This window comes from Coregonus lavaretus (assembly GCF_964263955.1).
Source record: "Coregonus lavaretus genome assembly, chromosome: 34".
Taxonomy (NCBI): Eukaryota; Metazoa; Chordata; class Actinopteri; order Salmoniformes; family Salmonidae; genus Coregonus; species Coregonus lavaretus.
The window spans coordinates 30,046,029-30,071,008 of record NC_140021.1 but is presented as its reverse complement, the minus strand read 5'-3'; the positions used below and the strand labels follow the sequence as shown (position 1 = coordinate 30,071,008).

General features: G+C 44.3%; 1 protein-coding gene across 1 annotated transcript in view; it reads right to left on the bottom strand.

The window, feature by feature from the left end:
• Nucleotides 1–24,980, bottom strand: part of LOC311109024 (rab effector MyRIP-like) — a gene marked incomplete at both ends in the record, with an annotated part of 164,821 nt that overhangs the window by 61,103 nt on the left and 78,738 nt on the right. The window contains 1 exon segment of the mRNA XM_084151808.1: nucleotides 7,912–8,133. Within this exon segment, the coding sequence (XP_084007934.1) occupies nucleotides 7,912–8,133 (222 nt within the window).

Here is a 24,980-nt window from a genome sequence, read left to right as displayed (position 1 = left end):
GACTGGGGCTGCAGGTATAGTGTTCAGCTCCACTCTGCATTTGGCCCGAACCGTTTCAATTGACTAAAAGCTTCCTGGGAAGAACATAGAGTGAGTCTCTGAACCTACCCCCAGCTCACAGCACAATGCCACATCTCCCTAAGCCTCTCTCCCTTCGATCTCAAGAGATAGAAATACTGCAACTGCTCAGGCCAGTGCAACACACACACTTGAATACACCCACACAAACATGCACGCATACACACACAGGTTATTAACAGTCTGTGAACTACTCCCCCCCCCCCCCCAACACAGCATTTAACACAGCTCAACTGCTACTCCGTGGCCTTTAAGATGGGTAATGGGGATGATGCTGGGGATACTGGGGCTGCGGAGAAGAACATGATTACATTTGAGCGGAGAGAGTCTGCTCTCACCTAGCTAGACTGTCTGGTTGCGTCCCAAACGGCACCCTATTCTCTATTTAGTGCACTACTTTTGACAAGTAGTGCACTATTTATGGAATAGGGTGCAATTTAGGAAGTAGTCGGTCTGTCAACTTCCATTAGTCTCAGAGGATGTTCTTTTCCATTAGATTAAATCAATCACATTGGCTGCTATTTTGTTAATGTGTGTGCATATATTTGCATGCTATGGTAGTTCATATAGTGCATAATCTCTTCCATGCAGATACATTTACATGAAGACTTTAGGATGAGATTACACAATCCATATCTTAATGACAATACTCAGAAACGTCAGCCCCACACACTCCATTCAGTGCAGTCTAATCTATAGAGTGACGCAGATTGGGTCCATCTAGTCAGATTGAGAGTGGGGAATGCAGTTGAAATGTATATTTGGATAGAATGGTGACTTCATCTCACAGATGGATGTGGGGAGAGCAGCACGCGGCAACTTCAGAGAAAAATAAAAAGAGGATTTCATATTAATTCGCTAGAGTGTCTGCTCTGCTGGAGAACAGGGAGGCAGTTTATGGCTTTGCATCACTCTCTGTCATTACGCCTCTCTCTCTCTCACTCTCTCCTCAGCTTTCTCTCTCTCTCTCTATTTCCTCAGCTTTCTCTCTCTCTCTATTTCCTCAGCTTTCTCTCTCTCTCTATTTCCTCAGCTTTCTCTCTCTCTCTATTTCCTCAGCTTTCTCTCTCTCTCTCCTCAGCTTTCTCTCTCTCTCTATTTCCTCAGCTTTCTCTCTCTATATATATATATACATACAGTGGGGAGAACAAGTATTTGATACACTGCCAATTTTGCAGGTTTTCCTACTTACAAAGCATGTAGAGGTCTGTAATTTTTATCATAGGTACACTTCAACTGTGAGAGACGGAATCTAAAACAAAAATCCAGAAAATCACATTGTATGATTTTTAAGTAATTAATTTGCATTTTATTGCATGACATAAGTATTTGATACATCAGAAAAGCAGAACTTAATATTTGGTACAGAAACCTTTGTTTGCAATTACAGAGATCATACGTTTCCTGTAAGTCTTGACCAGGTTTGCACACACTGCAGCAGGGATTTTGGCCCACTCCTCCATACAGACCCTTCAGGTTTCGGGGCTGTCGCTGGGCAATACAGACTTTCAGCTCCCTCCAAAGATTTTCTATTGGGTTCAGGTCTGGAGACTGGCTAGGCCACTCCAGGACCTTGAGATGCTTCTTACGGAGCCACTCCTTAGTTGCCCTGGCTGTGTGTTTCGGGTCGTTGTCATGCTGGAAGACCCAGCCACGACCCATCTTCAATGCTCTTACTGAGGGAAGGAGGTTGTTGGCCAAGATCTCGCGATGCATGGCCCCATCCATCCTCCCCTCAATACGGTGCAGTCATCCTGTCCCCTTTGCAGAAAAGCATCCCCAAAGAATGATGTTTCCACCTCCATGCTTCACGGTTGGGATGGTGTTCTTGGGGTTGTACTCATCCTTCTTCTTCCTCCAAACACGGCGCGTGGAGTTTAGACCAAAAAGCTCTATTTTTGTCTCATCAGACCACATGACCTTCTCCCATTCCTCCTCTGGATCATCCAGATGGTCATTGGCAAACTTCAGACGGGCCTGGACATGCGCTGGCTTGAGCAGGGGGACCTTGCGTGCGCTGCAGGATTTTTATCCATGACGGCGTAGTGTGTTACTAATGGTTTTCTTTGAGACTGTGGTCTCAGCTCTCTTCAGGTCATTGACCAGGTCCTGCCGTGTAGTTCTGGGCTGATCCCTCACCTTCCTCATGATCATTGATGCCCCACGAGGTGAGATCTTGCATGGAGCCCCAGACCGAGGGTGATTGACCGTCATCTTGAACTTCTTCCATTTTCTAATAATTGCGCCAACAGTTGTTGCCTTCTTACCAAGCTGCTTGCCTATTGTCCTGTAGCCCATCCCAGCCTTGTGCAGGTCTACAATTTTATCCCTGATGTCCTTACACGGCCATTGTGGAGAGGTTGGAGTCTGTTTGATTGAGTGTGTGGACAGGTGTCTTTTATACAGGTAACGAGTTCAAACAGGTGCAGTTAATACAGGTAATGAGTGGAGAACAGGAGGGCTTCTTAAAGAAAAACTAACAGGTCTGTGAGAGCCGGAATTCTTACTGGTTGGTAAGTGATCAAATACTTATGTCATGCAATAAAATGCAAATTAATTACTTAAAAATCATACAATGTCAGTTTCTGGATTTTTGTTTTAGATTCAGTCTCTCACAGTTGAAGTGTACCTATGATAAAAATTACAGACCTCTACATGCTTTATAAGTAGGAAAACCTGCAAAATCGTTAGTGTATCAAATACTTGTTCTCCCCACTGTATATATACATATATATTTCCTCAGCTTTCTCTCGCTCTCTCTCTCTATTTCCTCAGCTTTCTCTCTCTCTCTCTATTTCCTCAGCTTTCTCTCTCTCTCTCCTCAGCTCTCTCTCTCTCTCTCAGCTTTCTCTCTCTCTCTCTATTTCCTCAGCTTTCTCTCTCCCTCTATTTCCTCAGCTTTCTCTCTCCCTCTATTTCCTCAGCTTTCTCGCTCTCTCTATTTCCTCAGCTTTCTCTATTTCCTCAGCTCTCGCTCTCCCTCTCTCCCTCTCTCCCTCCCTAAGAGAGGTAGTAAATGTCTGTGACTCTAAGGAGGAAAAGGCTTTCCAGACAGTGAGGACATGTGTCTGTATTTCTCATTAGAAAGACAGAAACGTATCTGGCCAGTCAACCATCGTGTCTGTGTCTGTGTGTTCGTGTGTGCGTATGAACCCAGGGATGGACCGCACGGTTAATATGACCAGACTAGACACGGTCACGCTTGAGACGCTCAATGCACCTGCTCATTCAGGACTGGTAGGGGCATGTGTGTGTGAGTGTGTGTATACGTGTGCCTGCGTACATGTGTGTGAATACTAGTGTGTGTGAGTTCAGGGACTTACAGGCAGATAGTGTGACGGGCCTGTCACTACAGTGAAGACCCACAGGAGAAGAAGCTAGCATCAATCTGATTACCTTTCCACCCTCTTAGCACACATACCTGCCTGACACGATCTATGTCTCAGTTACAGTACATCTCTACCTGGGTCGTATTTATTCGGCACCAAATGGAAGAAAACAGACTGAAACAGGGAGGAACTATCTGAACTTGTCCAATAAGAAACACTTGTTTCCATTTTTTCCGTTGAAAAACGTTTTGCTACGGTGTGCACTAAGGAATACAACCCTGGTGAAGACAATTGCAGCCAAAATGAAGTCTGTATCATTCTGGTGCACATAGGAAGAGCATAAAAAGCGAACAGATAATGCAAAATCATAGTTTGGTGTAAATCAACCAGTACGTTTTTATAACCCAAACCATAGGCCTATTATGAATTGATGTAATCAGGTGAGAAATAGCTACGGTATAAATACTGCAATGTGGGTTTTCAAATTAAAAAGCCATAACATTTTGATAGACATAGATGTGGTCCTCTGTAGCTCAATTGGTAGAGCATGGTGCTTGTAACGCCAGGGTAGTGGGTTCGATCCCCGGGACCACCCATACCTAAAAAAAAAATGTATGCACGCTTGACTGTAAGTCGCTTTGGATAAAAGCATCTGCTAAATGGCATATTATTATTATTATTATATTATTATTATTTTGAAGCCCTAAAACAGTTTGCGGAGCTCCATTTCATACACCCTTCTTCTTTCTGTGAGGCTGTGGTAGAGGCTGACGTCCAGAAGAAAGCCAGCCACACGGACAGGCTGTTTCACACATACAGTCTGTCCATCAACACCTACAGCAGTATACTACAGTACCGCGCCAGGAGAAATATGCGGCAGTCACATGCCAACCGCCACACCCAGATCTGATGGCCTGATATCAGGCAAGGTGATGAAATGGTAGTGGATTTTTATAGTAGTAGTTTATTACAGTTGACTGTAGTATTTCAGTGTGATAATTCATGAGACAGTGGGGAAACGATGGACGCTCTGTCCTTGTTGAAATTAGGTGATATACAGAATGATAGCTACATCTACTGCTGGTGTGTGAGAAATATACAGGCTAATAGTAAGTACTATGACTGAAGAAAGAAAGCACATTGCGGCTTTGATCTTTTAAATTGCATGGCGGCAAAATCATTTAAGCTACACAAAGCAATTGGATTGAATGTAATCGGATCGATGTTGTGATTCTCGTGAGTGTTTAGTTTAAGAACACACATATGGGCCATGGTCAAAAGTAGTGCACTATATAGGGAATAGGGTGACATTTGGGATGGAGACCGTCTTATGCGGTAATGAAAAGTGCTGTCTTGATATACAGTTAAAACTAGTTTTTCAACCACTCCACAAATGTCTTGTTAATAAACTATAGTTTTGGCAAGTCGGTTAGACCAAGTAATTTTTCCAACAATTGTTTACAGACAGATTATTTCACTTATAATTCACTGTATCACAATTCTAGTGGGTCAGAAGTTTATATACACGTTGACTGTGCCTTTAAACAGCTTGGGAAATTCCAGAAAATGATATCATAGACTAATTGACATCATTTGAGTCAATTGGAGGTGTACCTGTGGATGTATTTCAAGGCCTACCTTCAAACACAGTGCCTCTTTGCTTGACATCATGGGAAAATCCTTGAGAGCAATTTCCAAACCCCTGAAGGTACCACGTCATCTGTACAAACAATAGTACGCAAGTATAAACACCATGGGACCACGCAGCCGTCATACCGCTCAGGAAGGAGACACGTTCTGTCTCCTAGATATGAACGTACTTTGGTGCGAAAAGTGCAAATCAATCCCAGAACAACAGCAAAGGACCTTGTGAAGATGCTGGAGGAAACAGGTACAAAAGTATCTATATCCACAGTAAAACGAGTCCTATATCGACATAACCTGAAAGGCCGCTCCAAAACCGCCATAAAAAAGCCAGACTACGGTTTGCAACTGCACATGGGGACAAAGATCGTACTTTTTGGAGAAATGTCCTCTGGTCTGATGAAACAAAACTGTTTGGTCATAATGACCATCATTATGTTTGGAGGAAAAAGGGTGTGGCTTGCAAGTCGAAGAACAACATCCCAACCTTGAAGCACGGGGGTGGCAGCATCATGCTGTGGGTGTGCTTTGCTGCAGGAGGGACTGGTGCACTTCACAAAATAGATGGCATCATGAAAATTAAGTGGATATATTGACGCAACATCTCAACACATCAGTCAGGAAGTTAAAGCTTGGTCGCAAATGGGTCTTCCAAATGGACAATGACCCCAAGCATACTTCCAAAGTTGTGGCAAAATGGCTTAAGGACAACAAAGTCAAGGTATTGGAGTGGCCATCACAAAGCCCTGACCTCAATCTTATAGAAAGTTTGTGGGCAGAACTGAAAAAGCATGTGCGGGGAAGGAGGCCAACAACCCTGACTCATTTACACCAGCACTGTCAGGAGGAATGGGCCAAAATGTACCCAACTTATTGTGGGAAGCTTGTGGAAGGCTACCCAAGTTAAACAATTTAAAGGCAATGCTACCACATACTAATTGAGTGTATGTAAACTTCTGACCCACTGGGAATGTGATGAAAGAAATAAAAGCTGAAAGAAATAATTATCTCTACTATTATTCTGACATTTCACATTCTTAAAATAAAAGTGGTGATCCTAACTGACCTAAGACAGGGAATTTTTACTAGGATTAAATGTCAGGAATTGTGGAAAAACTGAGTTTAAATGTATTTGGCTAAGGTGTATGTAAACTTCCGACTTCATCTGTACATCCCATCATGATGGTTGTTGATATTATGATAGCATTTAGTATAATTTACATCAGTGACTCAGGCTGAACGGTAATGAGCGTGCGTATTAAAGAGCTGGGGGCATCAAAGCCTCTACTCATCTCACTAACATTAAGTTGGAGAGAGTTACAGCCCTTTGCCTTAGGGTAGTATCAGGGAGAGGAAAGATGAGGGAGAGAGAGACGGGGGGTGGAGAGAGGGGGGGGGGGTGAGGGAGGGAAAGAAAACAGGGGGTTGAATAGAGGAAGAGAGAGCGAGAGAGAGAGAGAGAAAGAGAGAACAACCAACTTCCATTCTGATCGATAAAACCCTTTCATCTCGTAAACCCAGTTTGGGGCTGCGTGTCTAATTCGATACAATGCAGCAAAAATAAGTCACACAAACACAGCGGAAGATAGAGAGAGAGAGAGAAAACACATCACGTTTTCCCCCTCGCATTGGCATGTTCAGCAATCACTCACCATCATCATACACACAAACACACACAGTGTCATATCACTGTCATAGATGGTACGATGTGGAGCACATTCGTTTTCCATGTCAGAGACTCAGGTGGTAGAGATAAAACTGACTGCACCCTCCTTCAGACATTTCTATACATCTAAAACCACTCAGAAGGCTGACACACTCAACACACAGTGTGATGCTGGGGCGGCAGTTAGCCTAGCGGTTAGCGCGCTGGGCCAGTAACCGAAAAGTTGCTCGTTCGAATCCCCGAGCCGGCAAGGTGGAAAAATCTGCCGTTCTGCCCTTGAGCAAGGCAGTTAACCCCCAACAACAACTGCTCCCCTGGCGCCGATGACGTGGACGTCGATTAAGGCAGCCCCCCGCACCTCTGATTCAGAAGGGTTGGGTTAAATGCGGGAGAGAAATTTCTATTGAATGCTTTTAGTTGTACAACTGACTAGATATCCCCTTTCACACACACACATGACATAACACATCCCGTCATATGAAGTCTACCCACCCTTAGGGGAAAACACACACAAACAGCTTTCCACACACCCATGAAAAGCAGTGTTCAGGTTTTCATCAAGCCCATAGCATAGAGTATAGCCCATATAACGCAACATAGCACTCAGCTCAATTCATCATCCTCCCATGTAACGCGGCTCAATACGGTGAAGCCTTGTTAGTCTAGCTTCATGCAGGTGTCACGCAAGCATACACACAGGAAGTCACTCCTCCGGACGTATACAACATGGAATACACTGACAACACCTGCAGCATCCAAAAAACACCTTTCTTTCTTCTTTCTTCTCTCTCTCAACTCTCCTTTCCTCACAACCTACACCCTCCCTCTCCTCCCCTCTGTCCTTCCCCTCATTCCTGAGAGCCCTCTCCGACACCGGCATGACATGCTGTTCACTCCCCCGTCTTCCCTTTCTCCCTCCCTCTCCCTCCATCCTAACTAACTCTGGTCAGCGTTGACAGACAGTAGTAACAGCAACGGTAGTATAGTATCCTCCTCATTCACTCTTCCCTCCCTGCTCTCTCTCTCTCCCTCCATCCCTCTCTCCCCAGTCTCCAACCCATCTATCCGCCTCTCTCTCCCCCTCTACCTCCCTCTGCTCTCCCTCTCTCACGCCTCCGGTCTTTGCCCCTCTCTCTCTCTCCATCCATTCATTCATCCAGTGAGATAGACAGATTCCGACCGTAGTAGACTGACCTGGTCTTCTGGCAGGCGGTGCAGAGCCAGGCTTTCTCCCGCTTGCTGTAGGTGCGGCAGGTCTTGCAGACGTTGTACTGGCAGTCCAGACACGGGCGCTTGGGGTTGATCAGGAAGGTGAAGGGAGAGCAGCAGCGGATACAGCAGTGCTCGTTGAAGCGGTGCTGCTTGGAGAGGATGGAGCATCTGCTGCCTTCCTCCGCCAGCTCCTGCTTCATCTCACTGCCCGACGGAGAGAGACAGGGATGAGGGAGAGTGGGAGGGGGGAGAGAGAGGGAGGGAGTTAGCGAACTGAGAGGTGGAATGTGAGGCGGCGGAGAGAAGAAGCAGATGCGGAATAATTGGACGCTGTAACAAATGAACAATTAAATGGAGGATAATGAAGGAGGTGGGAGAGAGTGTTAACATGGCGCCTGACATTTCAATCGGAGAGCATGTCACTCCTTGTTTTTGGTTTTTTTAGGGGGTAGATCAGCTTTAATATTGCAGATAGATTGTAACTTCCATCAATGTAATTGTCTGCATCACTTCCAATCCCCCATATGTTTTTTTCTCTCTCGCATATATATTCGGCAGGTAGCTTAGTGGTTAAGAGCGTTGTGCCAGTAACCGAAAGGTCGCTGGTTCTAATCCCTGAGCCGACTAGGTGAAAAATCTGTCGATGTGCCCTTAAGCAAGGCACTTAACCCTAATTGCTCCTGTAAGTCGCTCTGGATAAGAGCGTCTGCTAAATGACTAAAAGATAAAAAGAAAAAGATAAAAGATATATATATATATACTGCTCAAAAAAATTAAGGGAACACTAAAATAACACATCCTAGATCTGAATGAATGAAATAATCTTATTAAATACTTTTTGCTTTACATAGTTGAATGTGCTGACAACAAAATCACACAAAAATTATCAATGGAAATCAAATGTATCAACCCATGGAGGTCTGGATTTGGAGTCACCCTCAAAATTAAAGTGGAAAACCACACTACAGGCTGATCCAACTTTGATGTAATGTCCTTAAAACAAGTCAAAATGAGGCTCAGTAGTGTGTGTGGCCTCCACGTGCCTGTATGACCTCCCTACAACGCCTGGGCATGCTCCTGATGAGGTGGCGGATGGTCTCCTGAGGGATCTCCTCCCAGACCTGGACTAAAGCATCCGCCAACTCCTGGACAGTCTGTGTAATTTTTTTGAGCAGTGTATATATATACACACATACATACAGTGAGGGTAAAAAGTATTTGATCCCCTGCTGATTTTGTACGTTTGCCCACTGACAAAGAAATGATCAGTCTATAATGTGAATGGTAGGTTTATTTGAACAGTGAGAGACAGAATAACAACAACAAAATCCAGAAAAACGCATGTCAAAAATGTTATAAATTGATTTGCATTTTAATGAGGGAAATAAGTATTTGAACCCCTCTCAATCAGAAAGATTTCTGGCTCCCAGGTGTCTTTTATACAGGTAACGAGCTGAGATTAGGAGCACACTCTTAAAGGGAGTGCTCCTAATCTCAGCTTGTTACCTGTATAAAAGACACCTGTCCACAGAAGCAATCAATCAATCAGATTCTAAACTCTCCACCATGGCCAAGACCAAAGAGCTCTCCAAGGATGTCAGGGACAAGATTGTAGACCTACACAAGGCTGTAATGGGCTACAAGACCATCGCCAAGCAGCTTGGTGAGAAGGTGACAGCAGTTGGTGCGATTATTCGCAAATGGAAGAAACACAAAATAACTGTGAATCTCCCTCGGCCTGGGGCTCCATGCAAGATCTCACCTCGTGGAGTTGCAATGATCATGAGAACGGTGAGGAATCAGCCCAGAACTACACGGGAGGATCTTGTCAATGATCTCAAGGCAGCTGGGACCATAGTCACCAAGAAAACAATTGGTAACACACTACGCCGTGAAGGACTGAAATCCTGCAGCGCCCGCAAGGTCCCCCTGCTCAAGAAAGCACATATACAGGCCCGTCTGAAGTTTGCCAATGAACATCTGAATGATTCAGAGGAGAACTGGGTGAAAGTGTTGTGGTCAGATGAGACCAAAATGGAGCTCTTTGGCATCAACTCAACTCGCCGTGTTTGGAGGAGGAGGAATGCTGCCTATGACCCCAAGAACACCATCCCCACCATCAAACATGGAGGTGGAAACATTATGCTTTTGGGGTGTTTTTCTGCTAAGGGGACAGGACAACTTCACCGCATCAAAGGGACGATGGACGGGGCCATGTACCGCCAATTCTTGGGTGAGAACTTCCTTCCCTCAGCCAGGGCATTGAAAATGGGTCGTGGATGGGTATTCCAGCATGACAATGACCCAAAACACACGGCCAAGGCAACAAAGGAGTGGCTCAAGAAGAAGCACATTAAGGTCCTGGAGTGGCCTAGCCAGTCTCCAGACCTTAATCCCATAGAAAATCTGTGGAGGGAGCTGAAGGTTCGAGTTGCCAAACGTCAGCCTCGAAACCTTAATGACTTGGAGAAGATCTGCAAAGAGGAGTGGGACAAAATCCCTCCTGAGATGTGCGCAAACCTGGTGGCCAACTACAAGAAACGTCTGACCTCTGTGATTGCCAACAAGGGTTTTGCCACCAAGTTCTAAGTCATGTTTTGCAAAGGGGTCAAATACTTATTTCCCTCATTAAAATGCAAATCAATTTATAACATTTTTTACATGTGTTTTTCAGGATTTTATTGTTGTTATTCTGTCTCTCACTGTTCAAATAAACCTACCATTAAAATTATAGACTGATCATTTCTTTGTCAGTGGGCAAACGTACAAAATCAGCAGGGGATCAAATACTTTTTTCCCTCACTGTACATACATACATACACATACATACATACATACACACACATACATACATATATACACATACATATCATTTTAAAAAATATATTTCCCTTTATTACTTTCCAACCCCACCACCCCTTCCCTAATTGGAGTAAACTAGTGAACACTCCTTGTTTCAAAGCTGATGGGATACTGAGAATGCGGCATGCTACACACGTGTGTTTGGTGTGTGTGCATGCCTCCTGTGTCTGAAAGTTTTAACTCTTAATCGAACAGGACATGTGTACAAAAATCTACAAGCTTAGTAGCTGCTTTCCTCCCTGTAGCATATTGTTCCTTACCAGAGGTATTCTCAAACTTGTTGCAATGCAGCTACCAACCAAAGCCTCTAAATACCAGAATTTGCACTCAGCACTAGATATTATTTGTCTTTATGCCAGCATTGTTGAATGTATTATACATTTACATTTACATTTTAGTCATTTAGCAGACGCTCTTATCCAGAGCGACTTACAGTTAGTGAATACATATATATATATATATATATATATATATATATTTTTTTTTTATTTTTTTTTATTTTTTTTTTATACTGGCCCCCTGTGGGAATCGAACCCACAACCCTGGCGTTGCAAACGCCATGCTCTATCAACTGAGCTACATCCCTGCCGGCCATTCCCTCCCCTACCCTGGACGACGCTGGGCCAATTGTGCGCCGCCCATGAGTCTCCCGGTCGCGGCCGGCTGCGACAGAGCCTGGATTCGAACCAGGATCTCTAGTGACACAGTTAGCACTGCGATGCAGTGCCTTAGACCACTGCGCCACTCAGGAGACTATTATAATGTAGTAACAAAATAAAATGAATAACAAGGACGTATAAAAGGTAGATTTTCAGCTTGTCATGATTGAAGAGACCCTTTACCTCTAACTCCTGGGTCGTATTCACAAGAAACCAAACAGAAGAAAACGGACCAAAACGAGAGGCACTACCTAAACTTGTCCAACAAGAAACTTGGTTTGCTACGGTGTGCACTAATGAATACAACCCTGTTCTGTTCCCCCGACTATATTCCCTCTACTGGTGTCCCATCAGATGAACTCCTTTCCCTGTTAACTAGCGGTAATAGGAGACTCATTAGTGTTACCTCTCTTCTCCCTCTGCAACCCCTAATGACACAGAATATTAAGCTATAGGACTACCCCCATTGTAATAATGACGATGATTAAACAGTGCAATGTTAAACAGTTATAAAGCTGAAGGTCACTGGGGCGCTTTTAGCAAAACACACACGTACAGTCTTGGTCAAACGTTTTGGGAATGACAAGTATTGGTCTTCACAAAGTTTGCTGCTTCAGTGTTATGAGATATTTTTGTCAGATGTTACTATGGTATAGTGTATAAGTGTAATTACAAGCATTCCATACGTGTCAAAGGCTTTTATTGACAATTACATTAAGTTTATGCAAAGAGTCAATGTTTGCAGTGTTGACCCTTCTTTTTCAAGACCTCTGCAATCCGCCCTGGCATGCTGTCAATTAACTTCTGGGCCACATCCTGACTGATGGCAGCCCATTCTTGCATAATCAATACTTGGAGTTTGTCAGAATTCGTGGGTTTTTGGTTGTCCACCCGCCTCTTGAGGATCGACCACAAGTTCTTAATGGGATTAAGGTCTGGGGAGTTTCCTGGCCATGGACCCAAAATGTCGATGTTTTGTTCCCCGAGCCACTTAGTTATCACTTTTGCCTTATGGCAAGGTGCTCCATCATGCTGGAAAAGGTATTGGCCAAACTGTTCTTGGATGGTTGGGAGAAGTTGCTCTCGGAGGATATGTTAGTACCATTCTTTATTCATGGCTGTGTTCTTAGGCAAAATATTGAGTGAGGCCACTCCCTTGGCTGAGAAGCAACCCCACACATGAATTGTCTCAGGATGCTTTACTGTTGGCATGACACAGGACTGATGGTAGCGCTCACCTTGTCTTCTCCGGACAAGGTGTTTTCCGGATGACCCAAACAATCGGAAAGGGGATATATCAAAGAAAATGACTTTACCCCAGTCCTCAGCAGTCCAATCCCTGTACCTTTTGCAGAATATCAGTCTGTCCCTGATGTTTTTCCTGGAGAGAAGTAACTTCTTTGCTGCCCTTCTTGACACCAGGCCATCCTCCAAAAGTCTTTGCCTCACTGTGCGTGCAGATGCACTCACACCTGCCTGCTGCCATTCCTGAGCAAGCTCTGCACCGGTGGTGCCCCGATCCCGCAGCTGAATCAACTTTAGGAGACGGTCATGGTGCTTGCTGTACTTTCTTGGGCACCCTGACGCCGCTTTCACAACGATTGAACCTCTCTCCTTTAAGTTCTTGATGATCCAATAAATGGTTGATTTAGGTGCAATCTTACTAGCAGCAATATCCTTGCCTGTGAAGCCCTTTCTGTGCAAAGCAATGATGACGGCACGTGTTTCCTTGCAGGTAACCATGGTTAACAGAGGAAGAACAATGATTTCAAGCACCACCCTCCTTTTAAAGCTTCCAGTCTGTTATTCTAACTCAATCAGCATGACAGAGTGATCTCCAGCCGTGTCCTCGTTAACACTCTCACCTGTGTTAACGAGAGAATCACTGACATGATGGCAGCTGGTCCTATTGTGGCAGGGCTGAAATGCAGTGGAAAAGTTTTTGGGGGATTAAGTTCATTTTCATGGCAAAGAGGGACTTTGCAATTAATTGCAATTCATCTGATCACTCTTCATGACATTCTCGAGTATATGCAAATTGCCATCATCAAAACTGAGGCAGCAGACTTTGTGAAAATTAATATTTGTGTCATTCTCAAAACGTTTTACCACGACTTTACACACTTATTGCCCCGCTCAGGCATTGGGTAAATAATGTTAATGATGAGTCTGTGGGCCAAACACACTGCAACTATAGCGGCTAGGGCTTTGGTCCAATAATAATGGTCCTGCTGTACACTAATGAGGCTGACGCACACAGGTTATTCCAGGTATACTTAGTTAATTACACAATTACCTTTCTGTAGGCAGGATGTGCATTGATTACTGTAGCTTTCTGTGTATCTGTGGTGGTAGCTTTCTGTGTATCTGCGGTGGTTGCAGTGTTGCAGTTTCATGACTTGGACTTGACCAATGGTGACTCGGACTCGGAATCGCCTTCTCCACCATTGGTGACTTGGACTCGCCTTCTCATGACTATGATGAGCAGAATATTAGCAGCACTGGGTGCGCAAAGCAGCGAGGGTTCTGTTCTTTAACAGTGGGTAGGACCAGCCACACCCGGCACACACAGCCTACATCAGCTGGTGAGCTGCAGGGGAGCAAGCGATGAGTGTGGGCAGGCTCCACTCTGGCTCCGACTCCGCCTCCGATCATAGGCTACACATCGTGCAAGCGACTCTCTAGCTTCTCCGTAACGACCAGTAACCAGCCTACTACTTAGCTTTGCCTGGTTAAGAAACACAAACTGCTTTACAACATTGAAAATAATACTAGTATTGAGTTTAATACTAAAACAACAGTCTAGTTATTTGTCTCTCTCTCCCCTTGTGTATAGAAAAGTAGGCTGTGTCTTTGAATTTGTAGTCTCGCTCCTCCCTCCCACTTTCCCCCCTGCATCTCATAGCCAGGTTCTGACAAGTCTCCCTTTAGTTTTCACTATGCAATATAAAACCTACAAAAATGTCAGTGGGTGATTTGATTAATTTATGTAATAAATAAGTACGGAAAAACAGGTATTGAGTAGAACTTGTGAGGTAGTGATGATTAGTAAATGAGTTGGAGATATACTGCCATATGGCGGGGACTAGAAACAATTGAATAATAAGACAAACTATAAATTGACTCGTGACTAGACCATTGGTGACTCAGACTTGGACTCAGACTTCAGCAATAGAGACTCGTGACTCGACTCAGACTCGAGCACAGCGGACTTGGGACTCGACTCGTACTCTAGGCTTAATGACTCGACTACAACACTGGGTGGTTGGACTAGCAGCAAGCTCTCGCAGTCTCACTTCAGAATATCCGACGTTTGTCCATAAGGTTTGGGATAGGGTTAAAACAAAAACTACTTGGCGGTTAAGTTTAGGCATTAATTCCGAATGGTTAAGGTAAAGGTTAGGGTTTGGGATAGGGATAAAACAATGTTTGAACATGCAACCCTCGGAGCCAGCGCTTGCTGGTTACGCCCATCCGCCATCCCCAGCGCCCTAGCAACAAACCGCAAGCCCACTTGATGGTAATAGCGCTCACTGTTGCCCCTAGTGGCAGGTTTTGAAGTAATCTCCCAACGTCCTGGGTACCTAGCCAGATTCTTATGGGGCTAGTAGAAAGGTGAGAGACAGGGTGAGTTTAACTCATGGTTGGAGAGTAAATTATTCACACACACCTCTCCTCTCCTCCAGAATTTACTGTGCTCAGGATAACTCTTAAACAGCTTCTATTGATCCTACATCTATGCACGCACACACACACAGACACAGACACAGACACACACACACACACACACACACACACAGACACAGACACAGACACAAAACTAACCCTCCCTCATCTTTTGATATCAATCCAGTTACTTTTATCTATCCACAGAGATCTATAATTGAATTAATTTGATTATTTCTCCCCAATGAAAAGCCACATAGTGCAACATGATCTTCTAAATCCAGATAGTATAGAGCACATAGTACTGCAGTGATGGTGAATGCAACCTGCGATGGGGGGGTCCAACCATGTGTGTGTGAGAGAGAGAGAGAGTGTGTGCGTGCGTGCATGCATGAGTGTGTGTGTGTGTTTGTGTGCCTGCGTTTGACCCAGGTAGCGGCTTTGACCCATTTTAGTGAGCCTCCCTATCGCTTAATGCCTAGCGCTGAGGGGCCAGATGGATGATCCTGTAGCTCTGGACCATAGCTCTGGACCATAGCTCTGGACCATAGCTCGGTAACAGTGCAGATAGGCCATTAGGCTAAATGAGCACGGTAATACACACATATACAACAAGGACAGAGAGCCCTGTAACTCCTGGTGTCCCATCAGATTAAAGGGATACTTTATCTGCTTCCCCGGAGTCAGATGAACTTGTGGAATATCAGTTTTATGTCTATGTGCCCAGTATGAAGGAAGTTAGAGGTAGTTTCGCGAGTGCACAGCTGGAAATGCAAACTAGTAGTCTATTCTAGGTTTAAAAAGGCTTCTAAAGTTTGTAATTTCCACTTAAACATTTCAGACTTGATTTGCCGTAACAAAAATGTATCAACTCCTACAAAAAAATGCCATTCATTATAATCCACATAATAATTCCCATTTCCTGTTGCTGCAGGATTGATTTCCTGATGTAGTAAACTGGCTCAAATTAAGATCCTACATCTGAGATTTTTTAGCCGGACCTAGCCTTAGCCTCGAAAAGTGAGGTTAAAGACATGCTCTGAAACTAAGTATTTTTTTTAACTCCCGGTTTGGGCTGGATGTCAATGTGTAGTTCATACATGCATAATCTATGAGCAGAATTACTGTCTTACATCGATTAGCCACGAAATCCCTAGTTTGAAAGCAACTTTATCTGGAAGCTGTGCTGCGCCATTTTCCCTATATTTTCCTCCACCTGGGCCAGCCCCTTAGCAAGTCGAGTTTTAGCCAATGAGCTTCAGTCCCTCTCCATTTGAGTGACCGCTAAAAAATCCAAACACAGCAGAGTGAGAGAGAGCAATGACGTGGTGCACATATATGACATAGTACGCAATCTTCGGGGACCACTTTTTGCTCGTGAGTACTACTTTCAGAACTACTGGCTAAAAATATATAAAAGTACCAGAGAATCTCTTTAATGTTAAGCCTAGTGGAATGACCATTCTTCATCAGACCTTTTCACACACAACAGAAACCAGGTGTAAAAGAAGGAAGGGTGCATTTTCAATGTATTGGAACAGGGCTGCAGAGTGTACAGTGTGTGTGAGGGACACACTCTAAGTGTAACCCATCCCAGGGCTAACAGTTAGCGTCTGGGAACCATTAATCCTGGTGGAATAACAGCAGGGAGCGACCAGCCGGCAGATATTTCATCATGGAGCACAGCCTGGGGATTTACAACCTCTCTCTCCCAATGGTTTATTCTACAGAGTATGGCTCAGCACCTTAAATAGACCAGCCCAGACACATGCACACACAGAGATCCTATAAATTCTATATGTAATTCTATGTTCACACATGCTTGGCCCACACATACACAAACACCCATATGCACACACGCACACTGATCGACCAAGTGAGCTGGGTCCCTTCCCACAGCTGCTTCTTTCCTCAGCACTAGAGATGGCTGGCTGATGGGCTTTCCACTGCAGAGAGATGAAAAGCCTGGGCTGCGTCCCAAATAGCACCCTATTCCCTTTATAGTGCACTATGTAGGGAAGGGGAGCCATATGGGACGCAGCCGTAATCAGTCTTCCTGTGATGTGACCGTGCCGCCCTCCCTACACTAACCCCAGGTTAACGTTATTAGAAGGCCATTCTGTGTACTCTCGCCCAACCTCCACCCACACATGCGCACGCACACAAACACACGCATGTCTGGGGTCACACTACACCACAGGGGAATGTCCCTAACCTTTCATGAATAAAATACCAGCAAAAAGGAGAGTTAAACATGTGTGTGTGTGTACAGTGCATTCGGAAAGTATTCAGACCCCTTGACTTTTTCCATATTTTGTTACGTTACAGCCTTAATCTAAAATGTATACAATTATTTTTTCCCTCATCAATCTACACACAATGACAAAGTGAAAACAGGTTTTTAGATTTTTTTGCAAATGTATTACAAATAAATAAGTATTCAGACCCTTTTTTATTTAACCTTTATTTAACCTTTATTTAACTAGGCAAGTCAGTTAAGAACAAATTCTTATTTACAATGACGGCCTACACCGGCCAAACCCGGACGACGCTGGGCCAATTGTGCGCCACCCTATGGGACTCCCAATCACGGCCGGTTGTGATACAGCCTGGAATCGAACCAGGGGGTCTGTAGAGACGCCTCAAGCACTGAGATGCAGTGCCTTAGACCGCTGCGCCACTCGGGAGCCCTTTGCTATGAGACTCAAAATTGAGCTCAGGTGCATCCTGTTTCCATTGATCATCCTTTAGATGTTCCTACAACTTGATTTGAGTCGACCTGCGGTCAATTCAATTGATTGGACATGATTTGGAAAGGCACACGCCTGTCTATATAAGGTCCTTGACAGTGCATATCAGAGCAAAACCCAAGCCATGAGGTTGAAGGAATTGTCCGTAGAACTCCGAGACCGGATTGTGTCGAGGCACAGATCTGGGTAAGGGTACCAAAAAATGTCTGCAGCATTGAAGGTCCCCAAGAACACAGTGGCCTCCATCATTCTTAAATGGAAGAAGTTTGGAGCCACCAAGATCCTTCCTAGAGCTGGCCGCCCAGCCAAACTGAGCAATCTGGAGAGAAGGGCCTTGGTCAGGGAGCTGACCAAGAACCCGATGGTCACTCTGACAGAGCTCTAGAGTTCCTCTGTGGAGATGGGAGAACCTTCCAGAAGGACAACCATCTCTGCAGCACTCCACCAATCAGACCTTTATGGTAGAGTGGCCAGACAGAAGCCACTCCTCAGTAAAAGGCACGACAGCCCGCTTGGAGTTTGTCAAAATTCTCTGGTCTGATGAAACCAAGATTTACCTCTTTGGCCTGAATGCCAAGCGTCACGTCTGGAGGAAACCTGGCACCATCCCTACGTTGAAGCATGGTGGTGGCAGCATCATCATGCTGTGGGGATATTTTTCAGCGGCAGGGACTGGGATACTAGTCAGGTCAAGGGAAAGATGAACGGAGCGAAGTACAGAGAGATCCTTGATGAAAACGTGCTCCAGAGCGCTCAGGACCTCAGACTGGGGCAAAGGTTCACCTTCCAACAGGACAACGGCCCTAAGCACACAGCCAAGACAACGCAGGTGTGGCCCAGCCAGAGTGGCCCAGCCAGAGCCCGGACATGAACCCGATCGAACATCTCTGGAGAGACCTGAAAATATCTGTGCAGTGACACTCCCCAACCAACCTGACAGAGCTTGAGAGGATCTGCAGAGAAGAATGGGAAAAACTCCCCAAATACAGGTGTGCCAAGCTTGTAATGTCATACATAAGAAGACTCAAGGCTGTAATTGATGCCAAAGTAAAGGGTCTGAATATTTATGTAAATGTAATATTGCAGTTTTATATTTTTTATAAATTTGCAAAATTTTGCAAAAATGTCAAAAAAACTGTTTTTGCTTTGTCATTATGGAGTATTGTGTGTAGATTGATGAGGAACATTTGTTGTTTAATCCATTTTAGAATAAGTCTGTAACGTAGCAAAATGTGGAAAAAGTCAAGGGGTATGAATACTTTCCGAAGGCACTGTGCATATACAGCACCTTAATGTGCCTGTGTGTGTACATGTATAAGACCTTATGAATAAACTATAGTGGGAGCCTTAACAAGCCCCTGTGTGATGTTTAAATGGGGACAGCTTTTTTCATTAGCTTGCCTTTACTATTTAGTAGGGCCGAGATGATATCGTGGCAAGGACACAAAACATGAAGTGGATTTAACCTCTTTAGGAAAGCAGCTCTAATGTTGGAATCAAACGGCATTATGCTGTCATCCAGCGTCACATGTATTTATTTAGAAACTATAGCACACAATATTTTACATATAGCAGGTTTTTAAAGGACCAAATAGTTTGATCTGCTTCGTATTTTCATTTTTGACATTGAAAAAATATTGCGATACTGGTATCGTCACAACCCTACTATTTAGTCAATAATTCATTCTCCCTCTCATTCCCTATGCGTGGAACAGTTTACTGCTGCCCTCTGTAGACTGACTGAGAATGGGGATGCGTTGCAAATGGCACCCTAATCCCTATATAGTGAAACAATGTATACGATAATGCTCCAGTCTGGCTTTAGACCACACCATAGTACTGAGACTGCACTTGTGAAGGTGGTAAATTACCTTTTAATGGCATCAGACCAAGGCTCTGCATCTGTTCTCGTGCTCCTAGACCTTAGTGCCACTTTTGACAACATTCATCACCACATTCTTTTGGAGAAATTGGAAACCCTAATTGCTCTACAGGGACAGGTTCTTGCCTGGTTTAGATCTTATCTGTCTGAAAAATATCAGTTTGTCTCTGTGGATGGTTTGTTTTGGTGTTCCTCAAAGTTCAATTTTAGGACCACTATTGTTTTCACTATATATTCTACCTCTTGGTGATGTCACCTTCACTGCTATGCGGGCGACACACAGCTATACATTTCGATAAAACATGGTGAAATGTCCTACCCTGGAACCATGTGTTTCAGATATAAGGAAGTGGATGGTGGCAAATGTTTTACTTTTAATCTCGGACAAAACAGAGATGCTAGTTCTAGGTCCCAAGAAACAAAGATATCTGCTGTTTGATCTGACAATTAATCTTGATGGTTGTACAGTCGTCTCAAATAAAACTATGAAGGACCTCTGTGTTACTCTGCACCCTGATCTCTCTTTTGACGAACATATCAAGAATATTTCAAGGGCAGCATTTTTCCATCTTCGTAACATTGCAAAAAACAAACTTTTTGTCCAAAAATGATGCAGAATAGCTAATCCATGCTTTTGTCACTTCTAGATTAGACTACGGCAACGTTCTACTCTCCGGCTACCGGATAAAGCACTAAATAAACTTCAGTTAGTGCTAAATGCGGCTGCTAGAATCTTGACTAGAACCAAAGAATTCGATCATATTACTCCAGTGCTAGCCTCTCTACACTGGTTTCCTGTTAAGGCTAGGGCTGATTTCAATGTTTTACTGATAACCTACAAATCATTACATTGACTTGCTCCTACCCATCTCTCCAATTTGGTCCTGCCGTACATACAGTTGAAGTCGGAAGTTTACATACACCTTAGCCAAATACATTTAAACTCAGTTTTTCACAATTCCTGACATTTAATCCTAGTAAAAAATTCCCTGTTTTAGGTCAGTTAGGATCACCACTTTATGTTAAGAATGTGAAATGTCAGAATAATAGTAGAGAGAATGATTTATTTCAGCTTTTATTTATTTCATCACATTCCCAGTGGGTCAGAAGTTTACATACACTCAATTAGTATTTGGTAGCATTGCCTTTAAATTGTTTAGCTTGGGTCAAACATTTCGGGTAGCCTTCCACAAGCTTCCCACAATAAGTTGGGTGAATTTTGGCCCATTCCTCCTGACAGAGCTGGTGTAACTGAGTCAGGTTTGTAGGCCTCCTTGCTCGCACACGCTTTTTCAGTTCTGCCCACAAATTTTCTATAGGATTGAGGTGAGGGTTTTGTGATGGCCACTCCAATACCTCGACTTTGTTGTCCTTAAGCCATTTTGCCACAACTTTGGAAGTATGCTTGGGGTCATTGTCCATTTGGAAGACCCATTTGAGACCAAGCTTTAACTTCCTGACTGATGTGTTGAGATATTGCTTCAATATATCCACATAATTTTCCTTCCTCATGATGCCATCTATTTTGTGAAGTGTACCAGTCCCTCCTGCAGCAAAGCACCCCCAAAACATGATGCTGCCACCCCCGTGCTTCACGGTTGGGATGGTGTTCTTCGGCTTGCAAGCATCCCCCCTTTTCCTCCAAACATAACAATGGTCATTATGGCCAAACAGTTCTATTTTTGTTTCATCAGACCAGAGGACATTTCTCCAAAAAGTACGATCTTTGTCCCCATGTGCAGTTGCAAACCGTAGTCTGGCTTTTTTATGGCGGTTTTGGAGCAGTGGCTTCTTCCTTGCTGAGTGGCCTTTCAGGTTATGTCGATATAGGACTCGTTTTTTCTGTGGATATACAGTGGGGGAAAAAAGTATTTAGTCAGCTACCAATTGTGCAAGTTCTCCCACTTAAAAAGATGAGAGAGGCCTGTAATTTTCATCATAGGTACACGTCAACTATGACAGACAAAATGAGGAAAAAAAATCCAGAAAATCACATTGTAGGATTTTTAATGAATTTATTTGCAAATTATGGTGGAAAATAAGTATTTGGTCAATAACAAAAGTTTCTCAATACTTTGTTATATACCCTTCGTTGGCAATGACACAGGTCAAACGTTTTCTGTAAGTCTTCACAAAGTTTTCACACACTGTTGCTGGTATTTTGGCCCATTCCTCCATGCAGATCTCCTCTAGAGCAGTGATGTTTTGGGGCTGTCGCTGGGCAACACAGACTTTCAACTCCCTCCAAAGATTTTCTATGGGGTTGAGATCTGGAGACTGGCTAGGCCACTCCAGGACCTTGAAATGCTTCTTACGAAGCCACTCCTTCGTGGCCCGGGCAGTGTGTTTGGGATCATTGTCATGCTGAAAGACCCAGCCACGTTTCATCTTCAATGCCCTTGCTGATGGAAGGAGGTTTTCACTCAAAATCTCACGATACATGGCCCCATTCATTCTTTCCTTTACACGGATCAGTCGTCCTGGTCCCTTTGCAGAAAAACAGCCCCAAAGCATGATGTTTACACCCCCATGCTTCACAGTAGGTATGGTGTTCTTTGGATGCAACTCAGCATTCTTTGTCCTCCAAACACGGCGAGTTGAGTTTTTACCAAAAAGATCTGTTTTGGTTTCATCTGACCATATGACATTCTCCCAATCCTCTTCTGGATCATCCAAATGCACTCTAGCAAACTTCAGACGGGCCTGGACATGTACTGGCTTAAGCAGGGGGACACGTCTGGCACTGCAGGATTTTAGTCCCTGGTGGCGTAGTGTGTTACTGATGGTAGGCTTTGTTACTTTGGTCCCAGCTCTCTGCAGGTCATTCACTAGGTCCCCCCGTGTGGTTCTGGGATTTCTGCTCACCGTTCTTGTGATCATTTTGACCCCACGGGGTGAGATCTTGCGTGGAGCCCCAGATCGAGGGAGATTATCAGTGGTCTTGTATGTCTTCCATTTCCTAATAATTGCTCCCACAGTTGATTTCTTCAAACCAAGCTGCTTACCTATTGCAGATTCAGTCTTCCCAGCCTGCTGCAGGTCTACAATTTTGTTTCTGGTGTCCTTTGACAGCTCTTTGGTCTTGGCCATAGTGGAGTTTGGAGTGTGACTGTTTGAGGTTGTGGACAGGTGTCTTTTAAACTGATAACAAGTTCAAACAGGTGCCATTAATACAGGTAACGAGTGGAGGACAGAGGAGCCTCTTAAAGAAGAAGTTACAGGTCTGTGAGAGCCAGAAATCTTGCTTGTTTGTAGGTGACCAAATACTTATTTTCCACCATAATTTGCAAATAAATTCATTAAAAATCCTACAATGTGATTTTCTGGATTTTTTTTTCTCAATTTGTCTGTCATAGTTGATGTGTACCTATGATGAAAATTACAGGCCTCTTTCATCTTTTTAAGTGGGAGAACTTGCACAATTGGTGGCTGACTAAATACTTTTTTCCCCACTGTAGATACTTTTTTACCTGTTTCCTCCAGCATCTTCACAAGGTCCTTTACTGTTGTTCTGGGATTGATTTGCACTTTTCGCACCAAAGCCTGTTCATCTCTAGGAGACAGAATGCGTCTCCTTCCTGAGCGGTATGACGTTTGCATTGTCCCATGGTGTTTATACTTGCGCACTATTGTTTGTACAGATGAACGTGGTACCTTCATGTGTTTGGAAATTGCTCCAACGATGAACCAGACTTGTGGAGGTCTACAATTCTTTTTCTAAGGCCTTGGCTGATTTCTTTTGATTTTCCCATGATGTCAAACAAAGAGGCACTGAGTTTGAAGGTAGGCCTTGAAATATATCCACAGGTACACCTCCAATTGACTCAAATTATGTCCATTAGCCTATCAGAAGCTTCTAAAGCCATGACATCATTTTCTGGAATTTTCCAAGCTGTTTAAAGGCACAGTCAACTTAGTGTATGTAAACTTCTGACCCACTGGAATTGTGATACAGTGAATTATAAGTGAAATAATCTGTCTGTAAACAATTGTTGGAAGAATTACTTGTGTCATGCACAAAGTAGATGTCCTAACAGACTTGCCAAAACTATAGTTTGTTAACAAGAAATTTGTGGAGTGGTTGAAAAACAAGTTTTCATGACTCCAACCTAAGTGTATGTAAACTTCCGACTTCAACTGTACCTACATGTACGCTACGATCACAAGATGCAGGCCTCATTATTGTCCCTAGAATTTCTAAGTAAACAGCTGGAGGCAGGGCTTTCTCCTATAGAGCTCAATTTTTTTTGGAATGGTCTGCCTATCCATGTGAGAGACGAAGACTAATCTCTTCAGTAACTCCTATGATTGAGTATAGTATGGCCCAGGGGTGCGAAGGCTCCCCTCCCCTCTGACCCTACTACGGGGGCTGAGTCACTGGCTTACTAGTGCTCTTCCATGCCGTCCCTAGGAGGGGTGCGTCACGTCGTGCCAGGCTTTTTTTACCAAACTCGACTTGAGTGAGTTGAGTCACTGACGTGATCTTACTGTCCGGTTTTGCGCCCCCTTGGGCTTGTGCAATGGAGGAGATCTTTGTGAGCTATACTCAGTCTTGTCTCAGGGTAGTAATTGGTGGTCTGTTGATATCCCTCTAGTGGTGTGGGGGCTAGGCTTTGGCAAAGTGGGTGGGGTTATATCCTGCCTGGTTGGCCCTGTCCGAGGGTATCGTCGGACAGGGCCACAGTGTCCCCCGACCCCTGCTGTCTCAGAGTCCAGTATCTATGTTGCAATAGTCTATGTGCCGGGGTGCTAGGGTCAGGCTGTCCTGTCAGATGAAATTCACCTGTCTTATCTGGTGTCCTGTGTGAACTTAAGTATGCTCCCTCTAATTCTCCCATCTCTCTCTCTCTCTCGGCTCTCTTGGAGGACCTGAGCCCCAGGACCATGCCTCAGGACTACCTGGCCTGGCTCCCCAGTTCACCTGGTTGTGCTGCTGATCCAGCTTCTGCTGCTTTGCCTGTGGCTATGGAACCCTGACCTGTTCACCAGATGTGCTATCCAGACCTGCTGTTTTCAACCCTCTCTCTCCCTCTCTCTCTCCCTCCCTCTCTACCGCACCTGCTGTCTCAACCTCTGAATGCTCGGCTATGAAAAGGCAACTGACATTTACTCCTGAGGTGCTGACCTGTTGCACCCTCTACAACCATTGTGGTTACTAACCCTGCTGGTAATCTATGAACGTTTGAACATCTTGAAGAACGATTTGGCCTTAATGGCCATGTACTCTTATAA